Source organism: Poromitra crassiceps (assembly GCF_964638095.1).
Source record: "Poromitra crassiceps genome assembly, chromosome: 14".
Lineage (NCBI taxonomy): Eukaryota > Metazoa > Chordata > Actinopteri > Beryciformes > Melamphaidae > Poromitra > Poromitra crassiceps.
Genome location: NC_139633.1, coordinates 18,938,180 through 18,965,990, shown reverse-complemented (window position 1 = coordinate 18,965,990; position 27,811 = coordinate 18,938,180). Strand labels below are relative to the sequence as shown.

The 27,811-nt window shown below is 43.6% G+C and overlaps 1 protein-coding gene across 2 annotated transcripts in view; it reads left to right on the top strand.

The window, feature by feature from the left end:
* Nucleotides 1–11,611: 11,611 nt before the first annotated feature.
* galnt18b (UDP-N-acetyl-alpha-D-galactosamine:polypeptide N-acetylgalactosaminyltransferase 18b) overlaps nucleotides 11,612–27,811 on the top strand; it is a gene marked incomplete at its 5' end in the record, with an annotated part of 81,322 nt that continues 65,122 nt past the window's right edge. The window contains one exon of one of the 2 annotated variants that reach the window (XM_083650574.1): nucleotides 11,612–11,858. In XM_083650574.1, the coding sequence (XP_083506700.1) occupies nucleotides 11,615–11,858 (244 nt within the window). The remainder of the gene's footprint in view (nucleotides 11,859–27,811) is intronic. The other variant, XM_083650573.1, reaches the window with a different exon arrangement.

The window sequence follows — 27,811 nt, the reverse complement described above, 5'->3', positions numbered from 1 at the left end:
AATGTTGAGCTGGAGGCGGTTGGTGTCACACCACTCAACAAACTTACTGACCAGAGCTCTGTAGTCCTCCTCATCATCGTTTATGATGTAGCCAACAATGGATGAGTCGTCAACGGATCAGTCGTCAACATATATATACATATATATATACATATATATATATATATATATATATATATATATATATATATATATATATATATATATATATATATATACATATATATGTATATATATATACATATATACAATATACTGTATATATATACAATATACTGTATATGTTTAAAATACATACTACAGCATGCGCTGGGATGCGTCATCGGTGATGTTAGCTGGGGTCGTAAGGTGTTTCGGGTCTGTCAACATCATACACCCTCACCCAGTAGACCCAGCCGAGGCCGATTAAGACCCCGACCCGCGTCCCAGAAGCAGCCGCTCACGGATCAGCCTTCCTACTCTGTCTGCAACGTTGCCCGTGGAAGGGTTGATCACGCCCAATCCACTGCAATAGAGTTAGTGCTACACCGCAGTATTGTAAGACCCTTCAGTGCATGGAGGGTCTAAGGCCCTGTGGGTGACTCCAGGCCGGGCTCCTCCTTCGTCTCACCAGACCCTCCTGGGGTAAAGGCAATCCTACCATGGGCAGAGAGGATGCCTCAAGAAGGCCTGTGTGCTGCACGTCATTCGCCTGCGCCGAGCATATATATATATATATATATATATATATATATATATATATATATATATATATATATATATATAGAGAGAGAGAGAGAGAGAGAGAGAGAGAGAGAGAGAGAGAGAGAGAGAGAGAGAGAGAGAGAGCCTGGTTGCTACTTGTTGCTACTGTAGCTGTCTTTTGATTGTTTTATAGTTCAGGATGAGGTTGAGGTTTCCTTCAGTCAGAACAATGTATTTTTCAATGTCATTCAGGCAAAAGGATATTTGGAGGGGAACTGCTATGTAGCAGTAGCAGTTTATTTGGAGTCTAATCCCCTGTCAGTGTTGGCCTGCCATCACGTCAGTGCCATGGTTGCTGGTTTATCAACTCTCCCCCTCTCGCTCTCTCTGCCTCAGTCTGTCTCTCTTCTCTCTCTCCCTCGGTCTGTGTCTCTTCTCTCTCCCTCTCTGTCTGTCTCTTCTCTCTCTCCCTCTCTGTCTGTCTCTTCTCTCTCTCCCTCTCTGTCTGTCTCTTCTCTCTCTCCCTCAGTCTGTCTCTCTTCTCTCCCTTTCTGTCTGTCTCTTCTCTCTCTCCCTCGGTCTGTCTCTTCTCTCTCTCCCTCTCTGTCTGTCTCTTCTCTCTCTCCCTCGGTCTGTGTCTCTTCTCTCCCTTTCTGTCTGTCTCTTCTCTCTCTCCCTCTCTGTCTGTCTCTTCTCTCTCTCCCTCGGTCTGTGTCTCTTCTCTCCCTTTCTGTCTCTCTCTTCTCTCTCTCCCTCTCTGTCTGTCTCTTCTCTCTCCCTCTCTGTCTGTCTCTTCTCTCTCTCCCTCTCTGTCTGTCTCTTCTCTCTCTCCCTCGGTCTGTGTCTCTTCTCTCCCTTTCTGTCTGTCTCTTCTCTCTCTCCCTCAGTCTGTGTCTCTTCTCTCTCTCCCTCAGTCTGTGTCTCTTCTCTCTCTCCCTCGGTCTGTGTCTCTTCTCTCTCTCCCTCGGTCTGTGTCTCTTCTCTCTCTCCCTCGGTCTGTGTCTCTTTGGACTGGTCAGATGTCTTTTCTAGCTCCTCAGTGGAGGAAGCGTGGTGCTACTTTAAAACATTGTTTTTGTCTGCTGTTGATAGAATTGCTCCCCTGAAGACGTCCAGGATCAAAGCCAGGTCAGAACCCTGGGTCAACACTGACATTATTGAGGCTATAAAGGCAAGAAATGTCAGTTTTGGTCACTTTAGAAAACACAGAGATCCCGCCTCTTTCCGCATATTTAAAAAATTGCGAAATGAGGCAAATCAGCTTATTAAGAAAGCAAAGGCAAACTTCTTCAGGGAGTCTATAGCAGAAAACAAAAATAATCCTTCACAACTATGGAAAACCTTGAAACACCTAGGGCAAAACAACAGACTTAGGACAAAAACCATAAATAAGACCCTGATTATAGATGGAACAGTTACATCAGATAAAATTAAAGTTGCAGACTGCTTCAACAGGTTCTTCACCACTATAGCAGACACCCTGGTAAAGAAACTGCCGACCTTTACAGGGGTCTTTGGTGAGAGCCATGTTGATTCATTCTACAAAAAGATGAACGTTCAGCCAGATGCTTTTTCTTTTACAGAAGTGTCTGAAGGGGAGGTGCTTAAAAGACTTAAGGCCCTAAACCCATCTAAAGCAACCGGTCTTGATAACATCCCGTCCAGGTTCCTAAGAGACGCAGCTGAAGTCATCTCTTCACCTATAACGTTTATAATTAATATGTCCATAACACAAGGCCAGATTCCTCGTGAATTCAAAATTGCTAAAGTAGCCCCGTTATACAAAAAAGGAAGCAAACTGGAACCAGGAAATTATCGTCCTGTTTCAATTCTTTCTTCAATCTCTAAAGTAATCGAAAAAGTGATTTTTGATCAGATAGACAGTTATCTATCATTGCATAGTCTGCTGTATGAATTTCAATCTGGCTTTAGGAAGTCACATTCAACAGACTCCTGCTTGCTCTATTTAAACGACTTCATAAGGCAAGAGGTGGACTCTGGTAAATACTGTGGGATGGTCATGCTGGACCTTCAGAAGGCATTCGATACTGTAAACCATGATATCCTCCTGTACAAACTCAGGTCCTTGGGATTTAATGGCACCTCCCTCAAATGGGTGGGGTCTTATTTAAAGGGAAGAGAGCAGGTTACCGACGTGAACGGTACCCTGTCCTCCCCTCTCCCCCTACGGTGCGGGGTGCCCCAAGGGAGCATATTGGGTCCACTCTTTTTCCTTATTTATGTAAATGATATGAAGTCGGCATGTGACTGCGACCTGTTTCTCTTTGCGGACGACTCGGCTCTCCTGGTCTCCCACAAAGAGAAAAAGGAGGTAGAACTTATCCTTAGTAATGAACTCCAGAAAGTAAGTACATGGTTAGTAGATAATAAATTATCTCTCCATCTAGGAAAAACGGAGTCAATTCTGTTTGGCTCTAACGCCAAACTTAAAAAATCCCCTGGCTTCACCATCACAGTCGACAATGTGACCGTCGAAAGCAAGGAGGAAATTACATATCTCGGCAGTATCCTGGACAGTAAAGTATCGGGAGAAAGTATGGCTTTAAAAACCATCTCCAAAATAAATCAGAAAGTGAGATTCCTGGCCAGACTTTCCTCCTTCCTAGACGTAAGTACTCTAAAAATTCTGGCGGGCGCTTTGATACAATGCCACTTTGATTATGCATGTACTTCCTGGTTCACCGGCATCACCAAGGCCCTCAAAAATAAACTTCAAATATCTCAAAACAAACTAGTACGGCTGTTACACTCTCTCCATCCCAGAACCCACCTCCTGCCTGGCCATTTTTCCAGCCTCAGATGGCTCAGAGTGGAGGAAAGAGTGAACCAAATCAAGCTGTGCCTGGTCCATAAGATCTTGCATAATATGGTCCCGAAATATCTCCAAAATTATTTCACCAAGGTAAATGACGTTCATAACTACTCCACCAGAGGGAGCTCCCACAATGTTGTCCCCATTAAATTTAAGAGCTGTATGAACAAAAACTCTTTCAAATACTCAGCCGGGCTGTTGTGGAACAGCCTTCCGGACAGCCTGAAGATGATTAACACCTTGAGCAGCTTTAAAATCGCTCTCAAAATCTGGTTCATGACTGGTGCGGGTATGTAAATGTAAATATTTTTGAGTATTGTTAATTTATAGCCTGTTTAAAGTTATTTTATTTATTTTAGTCAGATTGGTTTTTTAGCCTTTTTAATGTGTTCTTTATTTTCGGGATTGGGTCCTGTTTCAAATGTCTTTTTATATTGCTTTTGTTAAAACTGTTTTAACATCTTAAATGGTTTTTTTTAATAGTCTATAGGTGGAAGTAGTTTTATGTTTCTTTATTGTTATGTCTGTTTTTATGTCGGTCTGAGTCGTCTGTCCGAGACCAAGGACCACAATGGAAACAAGTCCTCGGACTTTATTGTGTTTTTATCCTTGATGGTGATGTATGAGTGGCCTTTATATTTTTGTGTATGATGTGCTTTACTTTTGTCATTCATCGAATAAATCAATCAATCAATCAATCAATCAAAGTCTCTTCTCTCTCTCCCTCGGTCTGTGTCTCTTCTCTCTCTCCCTCGGTCTGTGTCTCTTCTCTCTCTCCCTCGGTCTGTGTCTCTTCTCTCTCTCCCTCGGTCTGTGTCTTCTCTCTCTCTCCCTCAGTCTGTGTCTCTTCTCTCTCTCCCTCGGTATGTGTCTCTTCTCTCTCTCCCTCAGTCTGTCTCTTCTCTCTCTCCCTCAGTCTGTGTCTTCTCTCCCTCTCTGTCTGTCTCTTCTCTCTCTCCCTCGGTCTGTGTCTCTTCTCTCTCTCCCTCGGTCTGTCTCTTTTCTCTCTCCCTCTGTCTGCCTCTTCTCTCTCGGTGTCTCTCTCGCCGTCTGTCTCTTCTCTCTCTCTTGTCCTCTCTCTCTCGTCTCTCGTCTCTCTCCTCCACAGCATGTTCAATTACATTAGCGGCTCACCTTATGGAATGAGGAAATAAGGACAGAACTGGTATTAGTTCTCAAATCTCCTGTGCGATCACCCACCCAACTCCATATTCTGCCAAAACGGACTCTTGTTTCTCCTCAACCCCCATTGCCCCCAGCTTGTGATTATCATCAGTTCATTTAAAAAAAAAAAACTATTGAGGGCTTACTGTACGTCTGGCCAAATTGTTTCTCCCAGCAGTTCAATCGCTGAGAAAATTAAACCTGTCCCTTCCTGGTGTGATGACCCTCTGGCTTTAGGCTGCCTATAGTTTCTCCATCCTCTGAGCTCATTTACTCAGACAATGCTTATCAATCAAAAATAACGGGGCACTCCCTCCTTAGTCCATTCAGGCCCGTGTGCCCACCAGGTGCCCCCCGCTGACAAGACCCGTGGCTTCTCTTTCTCATTGGTTTCAATGGTAGAAATGAGCGGTGGTGCGCCGCTGGCAGCTAGCGTCTTGTTATCACTCTGAGTGCTGTGCTGACCTTAAGATGCCCCGTGTGTCCGGGAGATACTGTCAAACCTGTAGTGAAAGACTCGTGGTATACCTCAAATACGGCCTCAATAGCTATGGCCTTATAATGGCTTTGAGTGACAAGGCAAAGTTAATAGCTCTAATTTGATTCTCAGCTTACACACACGCACGCACGCACGCACGCACGCACGCACACACACACACACACACACACACACACACACACACACACACACACACACACACACACACACACACACACACACACACACACACACACGGTGTGCCTCTGGGTATATATTACACCCTCTGGATATATTTCAGTGGTTGTGCCCTTCAAGGAGTGCCACTGAAGAGCAGTAGCCTACTGTCACTGTGTTCTTGTGTCTTTGCAGGTCTCTTACAAGGTGCTGCTTATAAAAAGGCAAGATGTATACTGTAGACACATGAAAGGAAACCTGAGCATCTGCCTGCTTCTCCCTGTTTGAACCTTCTATGAGCGCTAATGAACTGCCTATAGGATAGGATAGCGGCTTGAGCGCCGCGTTGCCGTTCCCTATAAATAAACGTATGTACTAGATCAGAAGGAGACGTCAGTCACTCATACGTGGAGCAAGGAAATAGATAATGGATATAAAGTTAAAAAGCCTTTATTTTAAACATGGCATATCAATGCAATTAAAAAAACAGAACCGGTTTCGACCTGGAACGTCTTCATCAGGGCTGTGCATGAGGAAAAGACAGGCAGGACAGAAATGTTCACAAATAAACGTACGTGTTGATCATGAAGAAAAGCTATCGCAAAAGTAAAAGTATGCCAAATTAATGTGCGTGGTTTTCTCTCATTTCACCACTTTTTGAACTGTGGGATGTTGTTTAACAACATGGAGTGAACGGTTTTATTCTTCATCCTAAAATGTCCGGACTGAAATCGGAGAGCAGCTGCACCTCGTGGCACTGCAGTGACTTTGTTTGCTTATGCTTATTTTACCGGTGTAAAGATATGGTTCACTCTGAGATTGAGATTGACTTTTGATTGGCGAGGCTCGACAATATAGCTACACCGGTTGAACATGAGTTTTATTGATAGTGATACTATTAGTCTGTGGAGTCCCAGGGGGTATTTCCTTTTTGTGTCTGCCCGGCTCCACAGGGATTTCAGAGTGCAGCATATGAATGGTGGATTTGTGTCAACCATTACTACAGTTTAATGGGGGGGACTGTGAGAAAAGCAGGTGGGTAGCTCATTACAAAACAGCACCTTTGTAACTGGTGGGGATTCAATGTCTGCCTCAAAGTCCCTGCCTCAAGGCAGAGATGGGGACTTGGTCTTGAGACTTGGACTTGAGTCGCACTTAAGTCACACAGACAGTCACTTGAGACTTGACTTGAGACTCGTCCTCAAAGACTTGAGACTTGACTTGGACTTGAAGGTTTGGGACTTGTGAACAATTTTTTTTTTTTTTTTTTTTGGTGCATTAACATTAAGGAAATGTCTACTAATGTCATCTCTAATCATTGCTGCTACTGTATTCTAATAGATAAGGAGTGAGGATAATACAGTACATGCTTTGAATTCCTTAGTTTTAGCTCATCCATAAGAGACTTGAGACTTGACTTGGACTTGCCCCTCAAAGACTTGAGACTTGACTTGGACTTGCCCCTCAAAGACTTGAGACTTGACTTGGACTTGTGACCAAAGACTTGAGATTTGACTTGGACTTGCAAAAAATGACTTGTGAGCATCTCTGCCTCAAGGTGGACAGATGGGTAAATGTTTTATTTGACATTGTTATGGTTGGGGTCCTTGAATGTGTTTCTCTGATCTATTATCAAACTACTTTGGCTATAGTCTCAATCAATTTACCACACTCAAGACCGGCCGCTGCAACTGACATGTACATTGGTTTGATTTGGTTTGGGCTGAGGTTAGCATTGATATGACCATAGCATAGTAATGAGGACAGGCTCACCTTTAAGTACTGTAGCTTGGCTCTGCTTGGCACCGCTCTCTGGGTTGAACCACGCCATCCCTCATCATCACCACCCCACGCAGTCGAACCTTGTGCCAGCAGCCCAGGCAGGAAAGCGCTCCTCCAAGCGTGGCTCTCCTCCTCTGCGAGTCTCAGCACATCCAAGCAGCTGTGGTGTTGTGCTGAAACCTGCGGAAGGGCCATCGGAAATGACAACAGACAAACCGGTGAAACACTGGTGAAACATCTACCATAGTCCGGTCTCACAGTTGAAGAGTCATTTTTCCATATATCAAGTCAGAGTCCAGCGTTTACTCCTGACGCCACATGAGCAAGTTAATTCGCATTGACAAACATTTCCTCATGCGTTCGCACAAAGCTCTCAGCTCCCATTGTCCTCAATCCACCTCATCTCCCACGCGCAGGCAAGACTGCCGTGAAGTGGTGTCTGCTTGCGCGGCAAGGGCCGCCCTCTAAGCAGGTCAACCAATCAACAGGCCAAATCCCCCTGACATGCACAAATCCTTAGCCAATCACTCAAAATGGTGACCATCCATGATTGACAGTTAATCCAAACAATGACTGCTCATGAATTGACATGACAGATCGGACGTATCCCAACAGCTGTTTTCTCATCAGCAGCCAAACCAACCAATAACCGCCCATGACAGACATCTAATATCAGCAATATTAGCTCACGGATCACACCGCAACACCATCAACAAATTGCTCCTCTCAATTTATGAATCCGTTAACAAAAATAGCTTTTGATGGGTTTTAGACAATTGATGTAAAACTTCCACTTATCTTCTCTGCATTGTCAAGGCCAGGCTATAAATATAACCACCCCACAGCTACTACAAACACCGCCCTGCGGAGTGTGTGGTTTGTTGATGAATGGGTCCTGTCTCTGTGGCTGGGGAACTCACAGTAGTGTCTTTGTCTCCCAGACCTCACAGTTATGATTACAGTGTACACACAGTAATTAATCAGCCCAGAAGAAGACGATTCACTCACACCCAAACGCGACAGTTGCGACGGTGGGGTGGGTCACTCGGTGCGGGGATCACGCGTCTCTCACAATAACCTCAACGTGTCCCGGGGGATTGCTTGAATTCAAATCAATAGGAGTTGCGTTATGGGCTCGTCATTTTAAACGCATAATGACTGTGAGGTCATCCTCATGACCTCATGATCCTCAATTTCAGAGTCGAGTTACTTGATCACCGACTAATTGTACTTGCAAGGATGACCTCAGGACAAAGGACAGGAAGAGGGTGAAAAACATCGACAAAATTAAAACCAGCATACATAACGGCTGCTGGTACACAAAAGTAACACAGGTGTATCATCACATATTAGAGAAAACAAGCTAATCTCCAAACTCACTGGAGCTCAATGTAACTGGTAACTTAGCCAAGAAATTATTTTCTCGTTATAGTTTCTATGCACATTAATTGTAAGCGGCTCTTCAGTGAGCATGAGCGCAGTCTGCAGCGTGACAAGCGCATCACACATAGGTTTGAACATGGAGGAGGGCATCATCCTATAGATCTGTGTAGTGTAGAGTGCATGAAGCCACAGTGTGTGCACATTTCAATGAACTATTTCTTCTGTCTCACATTTCAGAACTATTTTTAGGTGAACTGACAGCGGAATCAAGGCCCACAGATGCCCTCCAGCTTCCCATTAGTGTGAGGATGTGAGGAACCAGCTTTTGGTGCAAGGTTGAAAATGTGGCGGAACAAAATGCAACTTGTAACATTCGGGCGTTGGGTGAGATGAGTGATGAGTGATTCTGGCGAACTAAACCGTCAAAAAGCCACGAGAACATGCATTTTCATCACATGCGTGTAAGCCTGCGAATCCGTCACGTTCTACACGTCTGTTCGGTGAAATAAATGGGCAGCATGCGCCGCCTGCATTGATCATCTAAAGGGTCTCACCCTCCTAATGACTGCTGCTGCAGGAGACGGAGCGGTGCGAGAGGCCTGAGGAGCTTTCTCATTAGCTCTGTATTATGGAGGAAAAGATTAATCAAACAATACTGACCCTTCTTGCCCGACAAAATAAATGAGAATCAATTATTGATGACCTAACATGATTTCAATGTGATTAGATGAGCGTGACATTTGGAACTAAGCAGGTTTTGCATAATGATATAGCCAATTCCCAGCTGTCAATTCCGTTTACCGATTTTGTTTCCCTTATAATCAGAATGTGTAATATTGGCCAGCCATAAAGAACATAATTCAATTGCATCTGATATATACACAAAGAGGTTTGTTTGTGCTATACTTCAGACAGTCATCCAGGGATGGAGTATGGAGAAACAATTGTCATAATAACCAAACTTGAACTCCATACAAAATAACCAATGTAACATTTACTTTTTCAACATTGATAATAGTATTTTCAATTCCATTACCCTGTTGTGTTATGTCAGGGAGATTTGATGACAAAGGCTATTATTAGCAAATACTCATTTGGCTTGAATGGAGATGATGAAAATGCTGTCAAAATACAGTCAAGAATTAAAGTAAAGCAACAGACACTGTTTTTGAACTCAGCTACTGCACTTTCAAAATCCATTTAATGAATCCTGAATGACAGAAAACTGTAGAATGTTCATGTATAAACACTCATTAAAAACCGATCTATAAAGAGATTTTCATGGACACACTGCTTAGACGTACTAAGGGACAGACGCACCAGATCGACCATCCACAGGTACAGAGAGACCCAAGAAAAACTCTGTGGAAACAATTGGCAGACACAAAATTCAGAGAGCAAGTTGCTCCGAGCATATTCTATTCCAGCAGACATGAGAAAGAATGCAATGTATTTTCAGAAATGGGCAAAAGCCGCTCCACAATGGCTTTTAAGCCTTTCTTTCTGCAGTGCATTTAATTGAGCCTTCATTCCACTCCTCAGCTGCAGAGCACTTGGGAATAACAAGAACTGAGTCCACAGCATTCATAAAAAGACCCACGGGATGATGCAAATATCAATTTTACAAATTAGAGTTTCATATAATTCCAAAAAATTTGAAATCTAACAGCTGTCTCGCAACATAAAATGGAACATACAGGGGCAATTAATGTAAAGTGGCCATATGTCTCAAAAGATAGTGAGTGGAAGACAACTACCCGTGCTTCAACTACAGTGCTTTAACTTCAGTGCTTCAACTATACAGTGCTTCAACTGCGCTGCATGCATTTGTTCAAATATTCATCCGAGTATGACAGCCTAAATCAATAGCTATATTTTATAGTCAAGAAAGAACTGCTGATGCTCACTCTCCAGGAGTAAACATGTGACACAAATAAAATGGGGGTAATAATATCTTAAACCCATTTGTTTAGAAGAGTTAACAACCAATTGAAGATTATAATTAGGAAATGATTCTCCATTGTAGTCTAATGGCTATAAATGCCTGCTGACTGTGTGTACAAACGCAGGCAATAAACACATGCAGACCTTCTGATGTCTGTCTCACAAGGGAAATATGTTGTTGGAGCTCTTGATGTTCAACTGGTCCTCAGTATTTGCCCTCTGAATAGGACTGGAGTAATTAGTCTGTCTGGTATCTTTCCACCGGAAAGAATTTCAGTCTAATTACTGCAGCCCCCAGATGAATGTAGTCTCTTCTACATCCTACTGGTTCTCTCCACACTGTTGAACAAATTCCAGACCTATAATGTGACCCCAACACACTTTTTTTATGAAGTCCCATTGTCTCTATCTTGTGGCTTGATAAAGTATTGCAGGTATATAGGCTAGTTAGGCTACTTTCATGTTCATTTAGTAAAACCCAAACAAACATGGATCACATCACAATATTTTATGATGATGATGATGATGATTATAGTTAGGCCTACTTATTATTATTATTATTATTATTATAGTTACGTATTGTTATTATTAAGCAGAAACTAGATTTAAGAATATCTCAGATTTGTTGTGTTTATCTCACAAACATTTTTAGAACAAATCTACGCAGGCTACAGGTTGTGTGAGGCTAAATATCTCCTTCCTTTGTATTGTAGACTAAACGGCTACCTTCGTATCGTGGAATATGCCATTATGGAAATAGCCTCAGATCCTCCCACCTTCACAATGAATCGGTGCGGTGCGCAGGGGGACGCACAGCCCACAGCCTACAGTAGCTGGAGTCCCACAGCCAAATCCTATTGGCTACAGCAGGTTGCACCGTGCGTCTCCTGTTTCTGTTGATCCTCAGATACAAACTGGAGCCGAGGAGAGGCTTTATAGTTGCAATGGAGAGGAAGCGGGAACCTTCTTCACCTGTAGATATTTGACACATTATTTGCCGGGCACCCAAACACGCTGCACTTTTCAATTAAAAGCGATCGCCACGGAGTTCAGTCGCGGGAATTATTATTACTCTGCACACTAAACTAGCCGCGTTATTCCACGTTTTCGCGGGTCGTCCTGTGCTCTGGTTTAACGGGATACTGCAAGCTGTATGGAGGGATGTGGGCATGGCTTGCACCAGGAGAACCAAAACTTTGGTGTCTACATGCGTGATCTTGAGCGGCATGACCAACATAGTGTGTCTGCTGTATGTTGGATGGGTTACTAATTACATCGCCAATGTATACATCAAAGTCCCCGTGCCGATAGCGGAGAAAAAGTTAGAAGGCGACAAACGGGGAGACACTGTCCGGATCATGGAGAGGCTGGATCGACTGGAGACTGTGGTGAACCAGCACATAAGCCTACAAGGTAAATTCCTCCCCGCTTTAACATGCATGCTCAATGTTAGCCCATTTCGCCATGCACCCACCTGACCACACACCGCTGGACCTTTCATACACCACTAGGCTGCATTTTAACTTCACCTGCTGCACCTTCTATTTACATAAGCACTTTTTAGTAGGTTAACGGGTCGTTACGTTGATTGTGATTTGATTGCGATTACAGTCAGTCGCATTGTCAGCGCCTGTCGCAAGGTGCGCTGATTTGGCTTTTTAATTTCGCGGTCGCACCTGCAACTTCTTTTCGCCTTTTGGTGAGCTGCGTTAAAGGTTGTGATGATGGAGGGCAACGAGAAGAACATTGCAAAACCCGCCCACTCTTTATGAAAAATAACTATACTGCTAATGCCATTTAGCAGGGTAGGCTATACTAACACCCACAGAATACATAGCTTTGTATATTATAGGCATGATTAAAAGGGAAAAAGTGTGATAAGGTTAAGGTGACCAGACTTCTGAAATGAAAATTGGGGATTTTTCCAGTTCTGCAGTCATTATAGGCTATATCATTATTATTATCTATTATATGAAATAAAGAAAGGAGGACAATTCCCGTTTCATATTTTGACCATGATACTGTAACAAACTATGGTGCAGGCATCCCTCCAAAATACCACATTAAGACACCAAGACCTTGACAAACACCATAGACGTTATCAAATCAAAAACTTGAGATTTGGAGATTTCACTAAATGAATAACATGATCTGTAGCATGGCATGGTTGGGACCAATGGATGCCTTAGGTCTTCTGGTTTCATATGATATGAATACTGTATATTCACTACAGCTTTAAAAATGAACCCGCTAGAGCCTCTGAAAGACAGTAATGTCGGTCGTGGACGAGGAGTAGAAAATCGGGGACATTTTCGGGGACAGCTCCCAGCCGGGGACAGGTCACCAAAAACAGGGACTGTCCCCGGAAATCGGGGACGTCTGGCCTCCTTAGATAAGGTCACTATAATATAGTGCCACATATCGGTGCCTGTATGGATTTTATCGTTTTTTTTTTTCAATGGTCATGAGTCTCAGGCTAGAATTCAGTGTCATTAATTGATATGTTTATACACTGCTGGTGGTGGCTTTATTTAGACTTACTGGAATATTGCTTATGCAGAAATCTGACTCCATCTCCTTTTTCTCTGCATTATGCACAACATAAGGCTCCTCTCGCATGACAGTCTGGAACACTGCACTCCATGAAATCAGTCTTCTGACAACTGTGATAAATATTCCGAGTCTCAAAGTTCTTAGTGCTGCTGGCAGTAGACATATGCTTACATTAAAATACAGCCTACGCCACAGTGTGCTCCTGCAAATCTATACGGCAGGCTAACATGTAGGATAATTTTCGGACATGTCCCTCAGTGCCTCCTTCATTGATAACTTCTTATTGTTTTAAAGTGAATGGGGTAGCCCAATGAAACCGTGCTAATCTGGATTATGTTCTTTTGCCTTGCTGCATATTGAATATCACTTGATTCGAGGTGTTCCTTGCTCTGAAGAATGTCTGGCATCCTTTTCAAATTCCTTCTTCAAGCCTTTTCCACCACCTTTAGGGTAGCTGCGTTTCTAACGTGATCACACACGGTTAATTTCCCTCCTCCCTCTGTGTGTCATTAATTGAGCTATTCTTGTCATCACAGGGGGCCTCATGTTGGGCAGGTCCCAATTTGAAAATGGCACAGAGCTGCTACAGAAGTTCTAGCTGATGGAAATGTACTGATGCTGTTTAGAGGAATAAGGCTGTGTGCTAAGCTGGGTAAACATTCCTCATGCAGGCAGTTCACTTTGGCACCAAAAGGCGTCTGCTGGTCAGAGCGCTGCTAAGGTGTCACTGCTGCCACGGCGCCAGAGAACAGGTTTGAACTACAGTATTTCTGTGACTCAGAAAAGAACATTTGGAGGTAGATTTAGGGTGCTTTCTCAGTGGGAACGATAGGCCCTTTTCACCGTGGCCATTTTGTGTCAAAAAGGCAGGATAAACACAGGTGCGAGCAAAATAGTGATGAGGGTTTCCAACTTCCATGATTGGAAGTACTATTGTGCTCGCACCTCTGTTTATCCTGCCTTTTCGACACAAAATGGCCACTGTGAAAAGGGCCTATTGCTTTCGTTCCGTTTCGTTCTATGCCCGAGTACGATTGCTCCCCCTCCCCCTCCCCTCTCCCCCCGCTGGTCAGCTTTGACATTACAAAATGTGTACCGCACTCGGGAATGGAACGAACACTTGTCTTGCAAAGTACACTCGCGTCATGCAACTACGCCTGGAGTGTATCCTCGCCCGTGTGTTGTCTACGTGGTTCGGTACGGTTGCCGTTCACATTTGCAAGTGTTCAGTCCCCGGGCACGCCAAAGCCTTCCCCAGATCACCTTTTCAAGTGGACGCTTGGCGCTGTTCCGCGCCCGGGCACGGAACGCAACATTCACACTGATCAAACGTTCCAGACGTGGGCTCAATTTGGGGACAAGTGTGGTGGTCGGGAACGGTCTCAGGTCGCTAGTGTGAAACCACCCTTATGCTCATAGTTCAGTACACCATGCCACAGGCGAGGCCTTCACCGGTTATTATTTGACCCACAAATGAATAAGAAAACACATCATTGTGTGATTACACACACTGACTGACATGGATTAAATAAGAGAATGTCATTTTGTGATTAGTTAGCCTGCACAAAAACAAAGATGCTATTACAAGCTGCGAAGGAATATTTGACTTGAGCTGAACATTTTCACTTTTTAATTTAGCACACATTCCCCCATGAGCTCATCCACAGTCATCCATCATTACCGGCTGCTTTGGGAATTTGTACTAAATCTTATTTGATTTTGAAAATATTCATGTGCATCTAACACAAACTGCAGGGACATGCCAGAGATGATATTTATATCATTATTGCTGCTGCCTGCGTGTCATTATCAAGCAATCCCAGTTGTGTGTGTGTGTGTGTGTGTGTGTGTGTGTGTGTGTGTGTGTGTGTGGGGGGGGGGGATGCTTCTGTTGACGACAGGAGGCTGTTGAAGTCACATCAGTATACATTTGAAATAACAAAAATGTCCCGCTAAAGTGACCTATCACTGTTAGTATGAAACACACATTGTCCAGCTAGGCGTCCCTGATAACTGCTCAGAAAGCATCAGCTGCAGATGGCGATCCTTAATCAGAGTGTGCGGACGTGGCCGACAGCGTGAACAGTCCGAGAGCTCCGGGCCGAGCCAGACACTCATTAGTGCACTTTTGACATCTCTAAAAATAACGTTCCCCTCATTGTTTCCCCTTAGAGGTCAGACTCATGTCAACTTGTTCTGTCCTACTTGAGACAAGTGCAGGAATGGCAAATTAGTGTGTAAAAGTGTATTGTATTTGGTCTGTGGTGTTGCTCTTTTCTGTATTTGTGACTGGTACAGCGAGTATACGTGTCGTGCAGTGTGTGTAGTAGTGTGTAGTGTGAGTTTTGCTCCACTTGAGGCCCGACATGACCTCCTAAGCCACAGGGTGTTACTGCATTACTCCAGCCGGCTCACCATGGAGAGCCGGAGGGACGTCTCTGGTGTCGACCACGCACTCAGGGATTAGCGATGGGTATCGTTTCGTGTTTTTCCGATGCTAAAACGATACTTTTAAAACAGTACCAGTGCCTAAACAGTGCCTGAAGTGCTACTTTTTACAATTGTAAGTGTTTAAAGTGATAATACAGAAGATTTTCATCTAAATAAATGTCTGTTAACTCACTATCTATCTGATAGTGAGTTAACACAATGGTGATTGAGCGTATTGGCCCATTGATGGAAGCCTTTGCATTTTCAGTATTGCAGCATTTATGAACTTGGTGTCTGTGGTGACACAGGGTGGGCGGAGCTAACACAATAGACTCACTCTGTAGGTTACTGTAGGTTCACAGGGTGGGCGGAGCTAACACAATAGACTCACTCTGTAGGTTACTGTAGGTTCCTGACAACTCTTGTGTGAAGTAGGATAACAAGCTACTTTTTTTCGGTCTCTGCTGCTAGCATTACACGTGGTTACTATGGCCGAACAAACTGAGTAATGTCACATAATAACACTGTTTGGATCACACCTGCAATTACCACTCATCGCCAATAGGTGTCACCCAAGAGAACAAAACTGAAATCTTCTGTATTATCACTTTAAGAGGATTTCAAGCGATAATGTTAGTGAGGGTGCATGTGGCGCCCAGAGGGCAGATATTTCACTCAGCAGCACGGGCGTGGTACCTAAATGGCTTCTGCGCTGTAATTCGGTACCGGTTGTAAAGGTACTGGTGGTACCGGGTTTCGGTACCCAACCCTTCAGGGAGAAGACTGAAATATTCCATTGCTTTAACTTTTTGATGACGGCCCCTTCAGCGGGGCAAAGCAACATGGCGGCCGCACAGGTTTCTGCTGAAGTCTGTCTTCTTGTGTCAGGTTGGTACAGTGAGTGAAGCAGAATCTATCTAACAGTCAGATAAAGCAAGTTTGCACACGCCCGCCATGAGGGCTGCTGCTTGCCTTGTGCAACCAAAAGTCTACAGCTTATTAAAAGTGAGTTTGGTTCAAAACTAGTAGAACGTTTCCAGGAGTTTATTCTTTTATTTTTTAAAGAGGCTGAAGCTGTTGCCCAAAGAAATAAGGGGATTTTCTTTGCCTAACAAAAAAAAAAGTATCTTGGAAAAGATTACGAGACGGTTTTGATTTTGCCGGATAATACTCTGGGGTATTTTGTTGTCATAAAAAATAGATTCCCCCCTGCCCCATGTCAACGAAAAATTTGATCAGGTCTTATAGTGATCATAATGATCACCATAGTATATATATTATAGAAAATGTACATACCCTAATGATAATGATCCGCTATTAAAAATAAAATAAAATCTACAGCGTAGCATCTTGCTCCATCCATCCTGTACCCTGATTTTCACTCGTTTACCATGGCACCTGTGGTTTGTTCAGCTAAGCTCCTCCAACCTGCTGAGGTAATTAACTCTGGGCCCGGCCAAATGGAAATGTGATGAAGTAGGAGATACATGACAGAATGAAACAGCCCAATCAACTCTGGGAGCGAGGAAGTCTCTGCGTATCAAGTCCATCCTATAAAGAGAGATTTTGATCTTTTCAACGTCTCTATTGGACAGCAGGGCAAATATAACGATGTCTGACCAGCATTCAGAATTGACTCTTAAATCAGCAATCGCTTATTATTTGTTGATAACTTGTACAGTACACTTGTACTATGTTGCACTGTGTGTGTGTGTGTGTGTGTGTGTGTGTGTGTGTGTGTGTGTGTGTGTGTGTGTACAGTACAAAAATGACACTCCGGCATCTTCCAGTAATATTACAGACAGTATCATTCAATGCATCAGTGAAATGAAAAGATGGAAAAGTAGGAACACTGTTTCCGCCCCCGCCAGGCCAGATTTCTTATTTTTTCCTTTTTTTCCCCCTGCTCTCCCCAAAATTTCAATAAACCTTTATGGCATATTATTACAATACAACAATACTGGTGTTGACAGTGTTTGGTAGTAATAGAAGATGCCAAATCATTCAAAACAATAAGCATTTTGCTTTTAGGAGCATCGTGCCAGCGTGCAGCGCTGTTCCAAAATGTGTCAACGTGTCTTGTCGTTGCCTGGGAAACGCACATCCCAGAATACAACTGTTCGCATCGCATCCCATAATAGTATGATGATACTTGGGGATGCCATTGCGAACATAGATGCGAACAGGTTAGCTAAAAGTTTAGCGTCGCCAGCGAGGGCCCCCATCCGTTGCGGTCGGGGTACGTTTCGAAATCTCTCCAGGCCTGAAAATTTGTCTAGGGGAAACTCTGAAAGGCATGTGTTGCCTTCATCTAAAATTGGACCAAAATAGCTCTTTGGCTGTTCTTCCCTCCTTCCCAAAGGACTAAGCACTTACAAAAAAAACCCAAAGAAGTATATGAGTGCAAATTTTGTGAGACACTTTCAGTGTTGCATACCAAAGCATGCATGAATGCATGCAGAAGCATTCTTCACATGTCCATGCACACTCTTCCAGCTCTCCTATTTCTCTTTCTTACTCCTCTTTATTCTCTTCATTCATTCATCGACGCACTGGGAAACTCATGTCAGCTAAATGCCACAATGTAAATGTCCTGACAGCCTCAAAAGCAAACGGGAGTTATTGGCCTTTTCAGTTGATTTGACCGGTCGATTTGCTTGAAGCCATCTTGGGAACCCGTCGCGATCATTTGCAGCTAAATCAGCAGCGCTGTGTGTTAATGAATAGCTCTCACAGAGCTTCGTGGCCATTCAGTCCGAACGCAACAAGCTAGCAAGTCAGCCCGAGAGGTCAAATCAAGCGACGAAACAAGCCGTCTTTTCATGAACGCGGCCGTGTAACAGACCTGTGCTAACACAGCGTGTCCCTCACACTCCACTCTGCTGGTATCATATATACTCTGTGCTTACACTGTAGGCTTCACCTCGTCATGTTCCGACAACACATACCCTGTATGGACACTAGTGTTATGATTCAAATGCTGTCAACAAACATCAATAATAAATAAATAAATGAACCTGTAACTGTAACTATTCAAGTCATTATCAACAAAGCATCGACTGTATGTGCAACAAGTAAGCAAACATTTAGATATATTGTAGCAGCACTCCAGTGTTTCTTTTCATATCACATGATAAACACTCTTTTATGTACAATCAGATCTGCTTTTACAGTACATGAAGTGAACTGTCAACAATGCATGTTAGTCAGGTTAAGAAGAAGTGTGTCATCGTCCGCCCCCCCCCCCCCCCCAAAAACAAACAAACAAACAAACAAACAAACAAACAAACAACAAAAACAACAAAATGTCATGTGTATTCCCAAACTATGTAAATATTGTGTTCTCAAAAATCTATTTTTTGGTTAGGCACATCTTGTGATAAATAAGATGTTCACTGAGAGAATATATTTTCCAATATATATATGAAAATACAGGTGCACAGTGCCGCTTTAACGGTCCGCCGTGGCGCGTTCCATAATACGCCTGTTAAACGGTCCGTCTGTGGTGCGTTGCAGAATTTGCACAACGGTACCGGGGCGCGTTACCTCCAACGCACAAGGTGCGCGACAAAGCAGGGATATATTACAAGTTGAGACTGAGAAGAACGTGTTGAAATTGTAGTCCTTACAGTGGCCTCCGCTCCTTACAGCTTGTAGTAAATCCATCAGTGTGTTGTTGTTGGCAGACTGTTGCTTAGGTTACCCAATGTAGCCAAAGCATTAATTTGAAATTGTGATTAAGCATTAAATGCTGGAACTACTTCAAAGCATGGTTTGACAGCGAGTAAGAAAGGAGGCTTCACTCTGCTTCGGAATTGATCAATCTCAAATTAATGCCACTATGACCCATAAACATTCTTCTATAGAGACACTGCATGAAATAGGCCACGCCTATCACGGGGGAAAAGCTCCGTTCATTTCCACACACCACCGTCATTTTCCTTGAATTAAACATAGCTAAAAGCGGTTGTGTGGTGGGCTGCGCAGACAACAAATGTAAAAAATCGCCAGTTAAAGTTCTTTTGTACTCCTGAGCAAAACAAGGAAGCCATTGAGAATTGGCGAGAAGAAAAATGTGGATCTAGCTGTCAAGGAAGTAAGTTGGAGTGTTCATCTTCCGTATATACGATCTTTTTGTGCAACACGCAACCATGCACGCGACATAGGAGAACGCCAGGATTGGAGGGGGGGTTTCTCTTTTCCCCCGTCTTGGGCGTGGCTTCTGAATGATGACGTGTCTCTATAGATGTATTATTACAAGTCTGATCATCTATATCCGCATTTCCACTCTGCTACCTCCTGCAGGCAGAGCTGCAGCCGGTGCGAGAGCGTGCGTGAGTCTGGGGTGAAGAGTGAGCGTAGTAGAGGAGTATTCTAGGAGTTAACTCCGGCGATAAATCAAGGCATTCTTGAATTGGGGATATATACACTGGAGAATGCTTGGTAATGAAAACAATTTATTACACCGACTCCAGACCAGAGGGCAAAACCATCACAAGGAGAACAAATTAGACGCTTAAAATCTCCTTACAACTGTTTCGATTCAGAGGTTGTCCCTTGGTAATTTGAGCCAAACAGATCATACGAGTCCACAGCGCTGCTGCACACGTTACCAGCTCTTTCTCTGCATTAACAACAAAAACATGCATTACCCCCATGCCACCTTTTCCAGTCAGTCGTAAATCCGCTGTGAGTGTCTATGATTTACAGTGTAATGTTTATAAACAAGACGCCCTTTGTTTATAAATATTTAATATCCACTTTAATGCTGGAAGTCACTCAGTGATGTAATACATACACATTGACAAGCCTGTCTGTTATGTGGCTGATCTGATCTGCTTGCTGAGTGCAGAGATGGTAGCCGGGCCACATTAGAGGAGGCTCATCTCCATACGAAATCTGGTGGCAACAGCGACAAGGACAAATTGAAGTGCTTTGTTTCTAAATGCTTTCTAGATTTGCCAGCAGCTTTTTTTTTTTTTTAATCTCTCTCTCTTCTTTCCTTCGCTCGACGTCCTCTGCACTTTGTTATTCAGAATGAATGGCAGTTCAGTGCTTTCTTTGCTTCAAACACTCCCCATGCTCTTGCAGGCCATTCTCTCTCAAGTTTGTCTCAAAGACATAATGTGTATTGATCTATTGATCTGCTGCACATGCATGTGTAGGCTACACTCTTCACATAGAGACACTGCATGAAATAGGCTACGCCCATCACGGGCGAAAGCACTCCATTCACATCCATACACCAGCGTCATTTTCCTTTAATTAAACATAGCTAAAAGCTGTTGTGTGGTGGGCTGCGAAGACAACAAATGTAAAAAAATCGCCAATTAATTTTTTTTTGTACTCCCGAGCAAAACAAGGAAGCCATTGAGAATTGGCGAGAAGAAAAATGTGGATCTAGCTGTCAAGGAAGTAAGTTGGAGTGTTCATCTTCTGTATATATGATCTTTGTGTGCAACATGCGACCATGTACGCGACATAGGAGAACGCCAGGATTCGGGGGGAGTTTTGTTTCCCCCCGTTTTGGGCGTAGTTTCTGAATGATGACGCGCTCCGCAGTGTCTCTATGTGTGTTTGAGCACGTGATGTGTGCGCACGTGATGTGTGGATGAGGTATGTGGATGAGATTTAGCCTAGGCCCCTCCCCCCGGTTTGTACAAAGAAGTGAGAGTGGAGACAGAAGACGCCGTGGCTCCAAGCCGGCGTGAATCATGCACGCATGCACACACACATACACACACGAGCGCGAGCGTGAGCCTGCACGGACGCACGCACGCACGGGTCCCACGTGCAAAACTGCACCGCTATACTTCAACAGCCACTGGGTGTGATTTTTTCCTCCTAACTTAGGGTCAGATCTGTCTGATTACACTGACTGCACATTACAATTTTCTATTCGGGAACTCCTAAACAAATAAGGACAAAACAACAAAAGACAGGCACGGTGGCTCTGGCTCAGTGGTTAGCACTGTTGCCTCACAGCAACAAGGTCCCGGGTTCGAATCCCGGTCCGTCCCAGGTCCTTTCTGTCTGGAGTTTGCATGTTCTCCCCGTGTTCGTGTGGGTTTCCTCTGGGTGCTCCGGTTTCCTCCCACCATCAAAGACATGTATGCTAGGGTTAAGACTCCTGTCAGTGCAAAAAGAACTGGAGTTTGTCCCCGGGTGCTGCCCACTGCTCCTAGTTCTAGGAAGGTTCCTACTAGTAGAGGACGGTTCAAATGCAGAGGATGAATTTCCCCATGGGGATAAATAAAGGATAAATTATTACTTACAAATGACGATTTTTGGATTGAAGTTAGTAGAAGCTACTATACTTGGTGTAGATATTCATTTCAGTATCGTTAAAATGTGACAATTTTCATGCAAAATGTTTCAAAAAAGTTATAAATATTCAGTATTTTCCCTAGGGCTGAAATGTATTCTTGCAGGATGGAAAAGCCTCTGAAATAGCATTTAGTCAATGGGACACTAAAACTATTGAAATCCAGGTGGCCAATAAAACAAACAAACAAACAACAAAAACAACAATCATAATGAATAATAACATTGTTTATATTATGTGGAATCAAAATGACGCATTAGAATTAATACATGTCAAGGTTTTTGCATAAGCAAATAGTGTAATATTGATTAATAATACAATATGTAACTAACTGCATCCAGTAACACCCATCATATAGGAGGTGAGCGACGCTGACAGGTTCATATGAGATTTGTAATAAAAGGCCATTATTATGAGCCTGATAGGCCAGCAAATTGATCTAGCAGTTTAAAACGAGTGCCCAGTACATGGCTGCATTCCCAAATAGCATCAAATGTTAAATATAGCATTAATAACTTATACGGGAGGAGCGACTTGCTGGGAGTGAGACTTTTTACCTACAGTACATCACCATTACGCATCATGCACTTCACAAATAGGGCAGTTTATATAAAGCAGGAGGGAAAGTTGTCTGTGCCGCTCGCTCACTCCGTGCTGCTGCTGCTGCTGCTGCTGCTGCCTGGCTGTCTGTGCTCACCTGGCTGTCTGTGCTCACCTGGCTGTCTGTGCTCACCCACCAGCACCCAGCTGCCAGCTGCTTGGATCTCAGCGTGTACTTTACGGGGGGGTGTCTTTCTGCCATGCAGACAGCACACCGCATGGCAGATTTATGACACACAGTTCATGTGTGCAGTGGGTAAATAAAAGCAAATCTATTCACAGCCAAAATCCCCAAAATGTCATATAAAAAAGAGGAAATGACTGGTTGCTCTACGTTGTCAAACGAGGATTAAAAAATCGGGGGGGAAAGAGAGTGCTATATAAACCACAAGGACAATCCATCCAGGCACTCCAACATGTTTTGACCACTGTAGGGCTTCTTCAGGGCTTTAAAATTCAACGTAAACCTTCGCCTCACAGCTAGAAGCTCCTGGGTTCGGTTCCCACCTGGGACGCTGTGAGCGCTGAAGGAGTGCGTGCCCGTCCGCATGCCCTCGAGTGCCCACCGCCCGGGTGGGGGTCGTCAAAAGGGCCTTACTGTGTGGAGTTTGCATGTTCTCCCCGTTCCCCCTGGGGGTTTCCTTCATATAGGAACCCCTCACCAAAAATATCAATATCCTGGTCGCTGAAGTGGTGCCTCCTCTGGAATAGCGTGATCCTCCCACGTGCTATGTCCTACCGGTGAAGCTTCCCCTGTCAGGTGAAAAGAAGCGGCTGGCTACTAACTGCCCATGTCTCGGAGGAAGCATGGAGCCAGTTTCGGCTCTCGGAGAGCCGCTCTCCCCAGATCGGCAGAGGGTGGAGCAGCAACCAGGATAAATAAATTAAAATTGGCACTAATGAGGGATAAAAATGGGATAAAAAAATAAGGAAAAGATTAAAAATAATAATAATAATAATTCAACGTAACCTCAAAATGTTATATTATTCCAATTTAATAAACTGAATACATGAGTTGTGTTAACTGGAATAACACTTTTCATGCATTCGGAAATCCAAGCTGCAATTTCCCCCACTCTTCTCCCTCTACATTATCTAACAGGCAGCGCGCTCTGGTTTTCAGGATGCTATTTGTCTTCATTGAATCAGCTGTTCTGATGTCGGCTGTGATGGGGCAATGCAGGAGCAGATTAGGGAGAGAGACTACACACGAGGCAGAAGTGAACTACCATGGCCTCAATATAACATTCATCACAGCTACAGTAACTGTAATTGAGATATTCCATCAAAATACAGGACCTCCGCTGCCATGTTCCCAAGTCATATTAATTATTAATCCACCACCGATCTAGAAGCAAACCGTGGACGGGACTGTTGGTCCAACATAACTGTCACTCTGCGACAGTAAAGTGATTTCTGTGGCCTTTACAGATGGACACTTTAGCAAAAGAGAAAAGCTCTTACAATTTGGTGAACTAGTGATTTGAATTGCCCTGCTTCAGCTCTCTCCCTCTCTCTCTATCTCTCTCTCTCTCTCTCTGGAACATAGCACACACACCTAGAGCTGCAAACGATTAATCGATTAGTCGATCGACAGAAAAATAATCAACAACTATTTTGATAATCGATTAATCGTTTTGAGTATTTTTTTAGGAAAAAAGGTCAAAATTCTCTGATTCGAGCTTCTTAACACATTGAGTGCCAGCCATTTTTTCATCCTGTAGGTAAGTTGTGCCAGGTTTTTTTTTGAGGATTCTGGCTCATTTTACAAGAGCCGAGGATTATTTTCTGTTAAGAATTCATGAACACCAATCATCTAAAAATAACTAATAGAATGTGTGCTTTCTCTGTCTAAAAGAGTTAGTTTGCAGAGTTAGTAGTTATGTAGATATTAGCCGTTGAGTACAGCATGGTTTCAGCGTCTGGAAATTTATTCAGAGATAAATGGCTTTTTGTGAATTCGATAGAACAGTCACTTTAACCATTCATTTTTGGCATCAGTAAGACCGTCAGACATTCTAAACAATAGTTTTGAACAGTAATTTCCTCCATAACAACAGGAAACACCCCTCTCATTCAAACTCCTCCCTCCGTGTGTCTTCTCCTCCTTCCTCCTGGCTCTACAGCGGGCGTGTCAGAAGCGCGTTGCTGCTGCCTGCCTGCCTGCCTGCGTGCCTGCCTGCCTGCTTGCCTGCGTGCGGACGATCCTTGTGCGAGTCAAGATGGGCCGGGGAATGCGTGGGCGATGGGCAGATGTTGATTCTGGCCTTTCTGAGGTGTTTCAAAGTGTGTTTCACCTATAATCTATTTTGCAAATCGCTCTCCGCTCTCTGTGTGCTGCTGCCTGCGCGGCCGCTCTCGGGCAAGACAAGTCTGGAATGGATTACTGTAAAATCGCCTCGCCATTTCCTTGAATGGCTTGCTCCCGCGGCAGTTTTTTCTTTGATTTCGCTCGTCTGGGGGAGCACTGTCAACACTTAGTGGGTCGGTAAAATAGATTATACACATTCTCTTGCTCCAATAGTGATCTCGAAGATGTAAAAGTTGTTGATTGATGTCCCACCGTCAAAAAAAATAAATGTTTATGTAAGACGAGATATCTCGGCTCTGGCACTCAAGCGTTGGATTATGTAAGACGAGAAATCTCGGCTATGGCACTCAACGTGTTAAAGTTAAATGTGAGTATTTTCTGGTTTCTTTACTCCTCTATGACAGTAAACTAAATATCTTTGGGTTGTGGACAAAACAAGACATTAGAGGATGTCATCTTGGGCTTTGGGAAACACTGATCAAACGTTTTTCACCATTTTGACATTTTATAGACCAAACAACTCATCGATTAATCGAGAAAATAATCGACAGATTAATCGATAATGAAAATAATCGTTAGTTGCAGCCCTACACACACCCTTTCCAGTTTGTGGAAGCCAAGTCTGTACGGAGCTGTTAATTACAGACACTTTTTGCATTCCCCCGTACTTTCTGCATAAGATCCCAATCAGAGGCAATACGATGTAATTGCTTGCTAATCATAAGCGGTGGAGAGAATCTCCAAGCTGCTATGAGCTAACCCAGTCCCTGTCTGATATTGACAGGCATTATCATTGTGCTACAGCCTGCCATGTGTGATGGTGTGCAGAGAGTGGGAGCTGTATCGGCAGTTAACACCCGCAAGATTCTGAAATTAATAAGAATTAATCAGCTTGTCCTCTCTCGTTATTTTTCTCTCCTGGGAACTCAATTCTATTGTGCTTGCAATGCAAAGTAAGCCTGTACTGCTGTCATTTGTTGACTTCAATGTTTTGGTTGCGCATCACGAAATTTCAATAGATGACATCTTTTTTAAGTGGTGCAGCTGCTTCTGTAAGTGACTTGTGTGTCCTTCCCTCCGATTGAGCCGAGATGTGCCCACGGGATTTGAGCAGTGCACCGAGATGTGCGCACTGGATTTGAGCAGTGCACCGAGATGTGCGCACAAGATGTAGACTAGGCCCCTCCCCCCGGCTGTAAGGAAGCGAGAGTGGAGACAGAAAGTGACTCAAAGCCAGAAGCTGGGTTTCCATCCAAATGTATCGCAACCTTTAATCGAATTTTCAGAAAGTCGGCAAAATAAAATGCGAAACCATGCGCGTTTCCATCCACTGCTATTTTGCGAATTATAGAGCTGTCAATCACCTTGTGTTTGAGGCTATCTGAGCTGCTGATCAGCTGCTAGAGCCGATATACAGCTGTTAAACACATCTAACGTTATTAATTTAAAGTTTCTTGATGATCTACAAGTAGACAAAGGTACCATAACGCCATTTCTGGATTACCAGGTGCGACTCGGCAAACTAACGTTATAATCCCAACCCGATCTCCAAAAAAATTGTAAAATAGCAACGTTTGTGGAGCAACGTTGCTATGTTACAATTTCATTCAAGTCTAGAAGTGAGTCGCCTTAAAGTTAATATCCCAGTCTTCTTCCGTTTACCATGCGGGTATTGTGCTGCGCGTACCATTATTTACCGTGTGTAGCCCTATTGTGTGGAGGCTACACACGGCATGTCATGTTTTGCAGTGATCAAGGCAAACTGTGTTGTTTTTGAATGGAGAGACAACGGAATATCGCTTAAACTGTTTCCCCCGCACGTTTCGCATTTTCCTTTTATCGAAACAACCGACTTTTCCGCCTCCCTCAAGCGTGAAAACCTTTTTGCGATATTTGGAGGTTTTTGCGAATTAGGCAGCGTTTCCACTCAGTTTTTTTATGCGCAAATTGAAATTTCGCATCAAAACAGGTGGATGGAAACCCGACTAGTAAAACATAGCCTGATATTCAGACTGCATCGTCAATGTATATGATGAAGAAACGTATAACTCCCGAGTGCTGAAATCTGTGTAGCATTTCTTCACATGGCATCAGCTCTCTGTGACATTTGGTGCTGTATATGAGAACAAGTTGCTACACAGTCTTCTTCTGCTGTTTCTAACACATGGAGTGTCTGTGACAGATGCCTCATATTCATGACAACATATGAACATGAGCGGAGCCAGAGAAGGAGTAGCCTATCTTTCGCCTGTGAAAGACTTGCATCCACCTAATAAAACCTAAGTTATTAGCCAAGTGTCAGAATTACAAGCAGGTTACATTTCAGTTTTAACAGCAATAGCAGTCCCATTGAATATGAGTTTAAACCACACAAGTGAATGCTAAGTTGCCCAGGCCCGTATGATTTTACCACCAGCCACTACTTGAGAGCTTTTACTAGCTTTTCTTGGTATATTTATTCTATCAAAGCATTGTTTAAATCCTACAACCCAGAATCTGGAGGATTTTGAACACCCACTCCTATTTCTATTGATTCTGAATCCCCTGTTGCACGATAATGCATGATAATGCAATGATTACATTATCAACACGTCCGACACAAATGAGTGGTAGCCCATCCCATCAGCATGCATGCTGATTTGGGTGATATTGTAGAGGAGCTGGTGCCTACAGTGCAGCGCTGTAGCAGCCTGGGCTGCCTGTGTCAGCCTCACTCCTGCTGGTGCAAGTGCAAGCCATCAAATATTCACCGATGCCTTTAGAATGCAAATGCTAAGTGTAAAAATAGATCCAGTCCGTTTTCAGGAGGTGATACGGTGCAGAAATGAAGTCATTACACATTCTCCCAAAAGATACTTAGACTTGGGTTTGAATTGACTCTCTCGGGTGAATTTTGGGCAGAAAGCAACTGTTGGTGCAACACAACTCCAGTAATGTTTCTTTTCCACACTTGACCAATTACCACTGGTTGTGGTGATTTTGTTTAACATGTGTTTCCTGTATAAATTAGTCTTCTGAAGGTGGCTGTGGTGATTTTGTTTAGCATAATGCGTGTCCTGTATAAATTAATGTTTCTTTACCACACCTCTTCTGAAGGTGGTTGTGGTGATTTTGTTTAGCATATGTGTATATCCTGTATAAATATGT